Source organism: Archocentrus centrarchus, chromosome 12 (genome assembly GCF_007364275.1).
Source record: "Archocentrus centrarchus isolate MPI-CPG fArcCen1 chromosome 12, fArcCen1, whole genome shotgun sequence".
Classification (NCBI taxonomy): Eukaryota; Metazoa; Chordata; class Actinopteri; order Cichliformes; family Cichlidae; genus Archocentrus; species Archocentrus centrarchus.
This window is the reverse complement of record NC_044357.1, coordinates 22,781,315-22,789,314: the sequence shown is the minus strand read 5'-3', so window position 1 is coordinate 22,789,314 and position 8,000 is coordinate 22,781,315. Positions and strand designations below refer to the sequence as shown.

Sequence of the window (8,000 nt, the reverse complement as noted above, 5' to 3'; positions counted from 1 at the left end):
TATCAAACTATAGAGGGCCTGTAAACCCTTTTAAGACAGGATTTCTTTGCTGGATCAGGTTGCATGCCCAGATAAGAGGCTTGCTTTTTTTCTTGTTACATGGTTGGATGATGTGTGGTGCTTTTTATAGCATTTTAAATATAAAATATCGCATCTCCTCAGCAGATCATTTGTCATCTGCTTTGTCCATAAGACTCAAACTGAAGTCCTTGAAAAAAAGATTTCCTTGACTAGTTTCCTGTAACCATGGTAATAGGAAGTGCCCTCCAATCACATTTTTGCATTGTGTGTCAGGGAAGTGCACAGCTTCCTGCTGTGTTCACTGGCTTCCTCTCTACCAGTGTGAACTCAGGATTCGGCATCAGGTCCTGGAAAGCTGCGCAGTTTTTTTTTTTTTTACCGGAGCTCTTGTTGTGTTCAGGTTTTTAAAAATTTTTCTGCATTTTCTAACGAATTTTCCCCACAACGCAGTCGCATCCGAATGACGTAAGTTTAAGATTTCTTGTAAAAATTTAAGACAAACAGGAGTTTAGGCAGTTGCAGTTTTAAGGTTTTCTTTATGAATGTTTTTATTTCTTATGTTTTGAATATTTCTCAGTTGAATATTTAACCAAATATAAGCAATGACATCAATTAATTTCTCTAAAGACATGGTTGTTAAGTTTTATCTGAATTAATTTTTCATATCAGTGTTCAGGGAGAACTGCATGTATAGAATCTCCTGCTCCATCACATCCCAAAGGTGCTGTATTGGATTGAGATCTGAGTACAGTGAACTCACTGTCATGTTAAGAAAAAACAGTTTGAGATGATTTGACACATGGAGCATTATAATGCTGGAAACATCCATCAGAAGATGTGTGCACTGTGGTCATAAAGGGATGGACATGGTCAGCAACAATATTCAGGCAGACTGTGGGGGTATAAACAGCACTCAGTTGGTACCAAGGGGCCCAAAGTGTGCAAAGAAAATATCCCCCGCAGCATTACACCACTGCAAGCAACCTCAACCATTGATGCAAGGCAGGATGGGTCCATACTTTCATGTTGTTTACGCCACATTCTGACCCTACCACACGAATGCCGCAACAGAAATTAAGACTCATCAGACCAGGCCGTGTTTTTCCAATCTTCTATTGTCCACTTTTTGTGAGCCCATGCCAACTGCAGCCTCAGTTTCCTGTTCTTAGCTGACAGGAACAGCACCCAGTGTGGTCTCCTGCTGCTGTGGCCCAGCTGCTTCAAGGTTTGAAGTGTTGTGTGTTCAAAGATATTCTTTTGCATACCTTGGTTGTAATGAGTGGTTACTTGAATCATTGTTGCTTTCCAATTAGCTCCAAGCAGTCTGGTCATTCTCCTCTAACCTCTAGCATCAAGAATGCATATTTCACTGCTCACTGGATAATTTCTCTCGGTAAACACTAGAAATGGTTTTGTGGGAATCTGCCCGCCTTTCTTCCCTTTTCTGATGCTTGGTTTGAACTTCAGCAGGTCATATTGCTGCTATGTGATTGGCTGATTAGATTAGTGATAATAAGCAGCTGAACAGAACTTATTTGTACCTAATAAAGTGGCCAATGGGCATAATGTCTCTGATGTAACATATTAAATATACTATATCATATAAAATATGGTTACACTTTCTAATAATGACGGGAGTGTAAAGGTCCACACTGAGCCCCCACCCACCTGCTGTTTAAACCTTCTGTTTGTGAGGACCAACCAATCAGAAGAAAGCTGGATTAAAGAGAGGGTAGCTTTAGTCTCTACGCCAGTCATTCAGTCATATAGACAGGCTGACAACGGGTAACAACTGGTTGCTAGAAAAAATGCTAATTTGCCCATTGGTGAATGGTTGTAGGAGGTTGCTTGCTGTTGCTATGTGAAATTGCTCACAACGAAGTATACAGTGCTACACTGAAAACTTTTTGATTGCTTTGGTTAGAGGAGCTATTATACTCCTTCATAATTATGAGTGATGGTATGCTGAATTCTTCTCTACAACTTGTTTCAGGGGCTTTAAATTTTTCAGCTTGTAAAGTCTGACATAACTCACATTTTCTGTGTCTAAATGCTTCTTTAGTTCAAAGAAACACACATCGTTAGCCTAATAGCATAATGGCCTAAGTCATATTTTGGCATATTTTGAGATACCTACCTAATTCTGCTCTGCTAACAGTGTAGATTCATTTAGATAGAGATCTCAATTTTGGCCAAAATATGACTTAGGCCATTATGCTATTAGGCTAACGACATGCAAGTCTTATCCATAGTTAAAGTGATCAGCAGTCGATACCTGATATTATCATTAAGTGTAGCATCCATGAAATTACTAATGAGCATGAACAGAGGTTAGCAGTTAGCTGATCCAAACAAATTGGACTGCAATTCTGTAACTTTGGACTTCAGTAAAAATAAAAACTTAAACCAGTCAGATTTTGGATATTTAGTGAAGTAACAGCTTTTTCAGCTGCACAGACAAAATGTATTTTATAAGTGTTAAAGGGTTTAATTGGACATATAATAGTCTTTAACCCGGCACTATAAAGCCTGTGATTGGGATATTGTGGTAACAGTCTGGTGGGTTCACAGCGAGCGAGTGGGTGTCTTGTGTCCTGCTTCTTATCCAGGCAGCACCCTCTCCCAAACCAAATGGATTATTTCCAGTAATGAGCCTGTGTTACACATGTGAAAAAAGGCAACTGTGGCGAGTGCTTGGAAAGAATTCTCCTGCCATTGTCTGAAAATATCTTAGAATAGCAGTGAACTGCCTTAAACATATCACATAGAACAAACATAAAGAGGAAGTTTATTTTATGTTCCAGAGATACTAAAAGCCTCTTCCTGGGGAGACACCCATGTTTCCGAGAGAGGATGGAGAATTGATTTACTGAACAGCGCTCCGCCACTTCTCACTGCATCAAACGGGCAGCGATGCAGCTTGGTCATCCGGTCACCAGCGGCACTTCTCTCCAAATCCCTCCCCAGCCTGAGTCTCAGATATTCAGGAGCCGACACCCAATCCTGCTGAACTCCATCCAGCCCATCTTGGTCAGGGCCATCATCAATCCAAAGCGGGGGATGGAGGAGCCTCTCCAGCCGCAGACTCCGCAAAGCTTCAGGAACTGCAGCTCATCGGGACCTGCTGGGAGATCCTGCTGGAGCTTAGATCTGAGAGTGGCTATTCTTCTGCTGACTCTGGCAGGAGCAGTAATCCTGTTGCTGCTGTACAGACTCTTACAGCTGAGACACAGGTGTGTACATGAGTAATATCATGTAGGAAAAAGGCAAATTAATGTCTGATTGGCTTTCTTGGCATGCACTCTGACTCTTGAGCCAACTGAGGCACAAACATGTCTGTGTAATCCAGTGGAGAAACCTGGATTCCCAGTTTTACCGCTACATTTACTTGGTGTTGTGTTCTGCAGGCTGAGGATGGCGAGGGCGAGGCATGCTTTGGAGTACTCCAGCTTCTACCACTCTGGCACCTACACACTCAAACACCCCACACCTTGTCAGGAGCTGCCAGAGAAGAATGGGGCAGTGCCTGAAAATACTGCACCAATCCAAACCATAACCTCGGTGACACCTGCTGTCATCACCCCAGTGCTGCCCCCGTCGGTGCCCTCACCAGCACCCCCTCCACTGCCACTCCCTCCACCTCCTGTCCTACCACGTCCACCTCTCCACCCTCCAGATTCTCTCCCTCCAACACCTCCTGTCCTGTCACTTCCTCTCCCTGTGCCTGTCATCCACACCACCCCGCCCAGCCCTCACCTGTCATGGGGTGCCTGCTCAGATGTAGATGTTTACTCTCGAATCGGAGCCTTCAGGCACTCCAGGCTTTCCCGCCTCTCCAGCCAGTCCACAGTCATCCTGTTTGAACACTCGTCTCTTTGAACCCTCACAGAACATGCCTGATCTTCGTCTCTGTGATGATCATACAGGGATGATTACTAGATGTTTCCTGCACTGTGTGTATATATAATTGTATCAGGCAAAGAAAATTATGACAAGTTAACTTTTCAAAACTTAAAAACACGAAGTTTGAATTTTGTCAGCCACTGAAATGATTTATTGACAAAAAAAGGCTGTGCAGTAAAACTGCAGTTTAAATAAAAACACCTCGACTTTAATCATTGATTGTGGGGGCTGTCTCTTAAATACAGCTCACAGAAGCTTAAAGCTGTTTTGTTTGTTTGTTTGTTTTAACTTCATATCTATTCTGAACTCTGTTTGAGAGGTAAAAAAAAAAATAATAATAAAATAAATTCTGTTTTATTTCCAGTACTGGTTAAAAGTTTGGACACACTCTACCTATTTAAACTTTTCACAACAACAGCTGCCACAAATTAAAAGTTTAACCCTGGTGGGGATGTCCTTCACACAATAGGATTACTTTAAAAGTCATATTTTCTGAATATACACCCAGGGAGTTGGTTAGGACATTTAAGATAAGCTTCCAGTCTTTTTGGCATCATAACATGATGGTTTTGAATTTAATCTTTTATGTGGGCCTCATTTTACTGGGAAATTAGTATTAGCTAATATACATTATATACACACCAATCAAGCATAGCATTGTGACCACCTGCCTAATATTGTGTTAGTCCCCACTCGCTGCTCAAACAGCCCTGACCTGTCAGGAATTGGACTCCATTAGACCCCAGGAGGTGTGCTGTGGTATCTGCCACCAAGATGTTAACAACACATCCTTTGAGTCATGCAAGCTGGGAGGTGGGGCCTCCATGGATCGGACTTGTTGTCCAGCATATCCCACAGATGCTCCATTTGATTGAGAGCTGGGAAATTTGAAGGCCACGTTAACAACTCAAACTTATTGTTGTGCTCCTCAAACCATTCCTGAACCATTTTGGCTTTGTGGCAGGATGCATTATCCTGCTGAAAGAGGCCACAGCCATCAGGGAATACCATTTCCATGAAAGAGCATATATGGTCTGCACCAATGCTTAGCTAGGTGGTAAATGTCAACATTCACGTGGATGGCAGGATCCAACGTTTCCCAGTGGAACATCGCCCAAAGCATCACACTGCCTTCTTTTCCCTATAATGCATCCTAGTTCCCAGGAAAATGATGCACATGCACTCGGTCATCCACGTGATGTAAAAGAAAACATGATTCATCAGACCACGCCACCTTCTTCCATTGCTTCGTGGTCCAGGTCAGATGCTCACATGCTGCAGTTTTGGAGATGCTCATTGCCCATTTTTCCTGTTTCTGTTTTGAGGACAAAATATTCACTTGCTCCCTGATATATCCCACCCACTAACAGGTGCCGTGATGAAGCGATAATCAGTGTTATTCACTTCACCAGTCAGTTGTCATAATGTTAGCCTTGATTGATGTTTTCCCATATTGGCTTCTCTTCATTGGCTCCCTGTTAAATCCAGAACTGGATTTAAAGTTCTTCTCCTCACATACAAGGTCTTGAATAATCAGGCCCAATCTTATCTTAAACAGTACCGTATCAGCCCAACAGAGCACTTCGCTCTCAGACTGTTGGCTTACTTGTGGTTCCTAGGATACTTAAGAGTAATCTGTGGAACCAGCTCCCAGTTTGGATTCTGGAGACTGATGCCCTCTCTATTTTTAAGACTAGGCTTAAAACTTTCATTTTTGATCAAGCTCTTAGTTAGGGCTGGATCAGGTGACCCTGAACCCTCCCTGAGTCATGTTGCAATAGGCCTAGGCTGCTGGGGGATTCCCATGATGCACTGAATGCTTCCTCTTCCCTCATCTCTTTTCACTCTGTGTTTATACACCACTCTGCATTTAATCATTAGTTATTATTAATCAAAGTCAGTCTTTTCAGTAAAGTCACCGTTACATAATCTTCATTAGCTACTTAACTACAAGGTAACAGAAGCTGATGGCAACACTTGGCTTTTTAACCAGCAAAATCAACAGTTAGATGCATACTTTCATAAATTTCTATCTCACTTATTTTAGTTATTACTAATGCATACAGCTGAAACAGCAAATGTTATTCTTAATTTTTTTAACAATATAATTTGCTCTGTGGTGAAAAAAATTTAAATAAAAGTTACAGAAAAAAGCACTAGTTCCACAAAAATGCGGCTTCACTTAATTTTGCTTTACTTTGTCTGCACAGGGAGTGATCCATCCATCCATCCATCCATCCACCCATCCATCCATCCATCCATCCATCCATCTTCTTCTGCTTATCCTTTTCAGGGTCGTGGGAGGGCTGGAGCCTATACCAGCTGCAGGGCACACCCTCAACAAAACTAACCGCACCAACAGCATGCCTTTGGACTGTGGGAGGAAGCCGTGGTATTCAAAGAGAACTCACGCAGACATGAGGAGAACGTGTAACCTCCACACAGAAAGGCCAGATGGTGGATTCAAACCCACGACCTTCGTTTCCAATTAGCCTACCTATTTTTTAATTGCTGTTGTCAGAAAAACTCAATACTTCCTGCAGAGCTGTTTCACATACAGGTTTTTTTTTGGATAAAACAAAAGAGAGGTCGACCCTGAGGGCAGTGTGAGCAATAGCCATTTGCTCTCAGCGTGACTGTAGACATTAGAAAATGAGAAGAGGCTAGATGTAATTGCCAAGAATGTGCACACTGAATCAAGGGCTTTTCGGACAAACAGTCATTTATTGGGATTTTAGGTCAGATTAATGAACCAGCAGATGGTCGACTATCACTCAGGTCTGCTCCACACCAACACTATTGTTAGGTACATAACAACAAGGACACAGTGTAATCAGCGTGAGAAATAACCAACGGGCAGTCCTGGGACCTACTGATGTCAACATGTACAGTCAAAAACAATTACAACTTCTAAAGTTTTGAGAAGCTGGTTCAGACAAAATATTTAGTTAGGAAAAATCATATTAAGAAATAAGAAAAAATAAAACAAGGACCTGACACAAGACCAGAGAGATACATCTAACCTTCCAGTTGACCAATTTACTGTTCACCAAAGCTTCATCAGAAATGGTCTCAGTGGAAGGATGGCTGTCAAGAAGCGATTCTTAAGGAAGGGAACAGTGAGAAAAGACTGAGGTCACAAAGTGGTAGGCCATGTAAAATCCCAGTGGGGTCAGCAGATGCTGAGGCGCATCGTGCGCAGAGGTCAATAACTTTCGGCAGAGTCAGTCGCTACAGACCTCCAAACTTCATGTGGCCTTCAGATTAGCTCAAGAACAGCATGTAGAGAGCTTCATGAAATGGGTTTCCACGGCTTAGCAGCTGTATCCAAGCCTTAGATCACCAAGCACAATCCAATGGGTGAGTCAGGGTTTGGTGGATGCCAGGAGAACAGTACCTGTTGGACTGCATTGTGCCAAGTGTAAAGTTTGGTAAAGTTTCACTTAGTTCCAGTGAAAGGAAGTCTTAATGCTTCAGCATACCAAGACATTTGGGACAATCTGATGCTCCCAACTTTGTGAGAACAGTTTGGGGATGGCCCCTTCCTGTTCCAACATGACTGCACACCAGTGCACAAAGCAGCTCCATAAAGACATGGATGAGGGAGTTTGGTGTGGAAGAACTTGACTGGCCTGCAGAGTCCTGACCTCAGCCTGATAGAACACCTTTGGGATGAATTAGGGTGGAGACTGTGAGCCAGGCCTTCTCTCCAACATCAGTGTCTGACCTCACAGATGTGCATCTGAAAGAATGGGCAAAAATTCCCATAAACACTTTTAAACCTGTGGAAAGACTTCCCAGAAAAGCTGAAGCTGTTATAGTTGCAAAGGGTGCGCCCACATCATATTAAAATCTATGGATTAAGAATTGGATGTCACTCAATTCAAATGCATGTGAAGGCTAGCATTTAATTAATCAGGAAAATGTTCAATGGGGTCATAAATCATTTTCTCATAGATTTCTATGCAATCTGACTTTAGAGTCATTGCCCCTCAGTAGCCAGTAGAAAGCGTGCAGGTTTGAGGCACTTTGGCATTAGTTTTACTTTAGACCGGGAAGGCTACATTAACTTAACC

General features: G+C 42.5%; 1 protein-coding gene across 1 annotated transcript; it reads left to right on the top strand.

The window, feature by feature from the left end:
• Nucleotides 1–348: 348 nt before the first annotated feature.
• LOC115789610 (amyloid beta A4 precursor protein-binding family B member 1-interacting protein-like) lies at nucleotides 349–4,238 on the top strand. Its single transcript, XM_030743091.1, has 3 exons — nucleotides 349–486; nucleotides 2,826–3,254; nucleotides 3,429–4,238. Exons 2-3 carry the CDS (start codon nucleotides 2,935–2,937, stop codon nucleotides 3,898–3,900), a joined length of 792 nt encoding a protein of 263 aa, XP_030598951.1. The 5' UTR covers nucleotides 349–486; nucleotides 2,826–2,934; the 3' UTR covers nucleotides 3,901–4,238.
• Nucleotides 4,239–8,000: the final 3,762 nt, after the last annotated feature.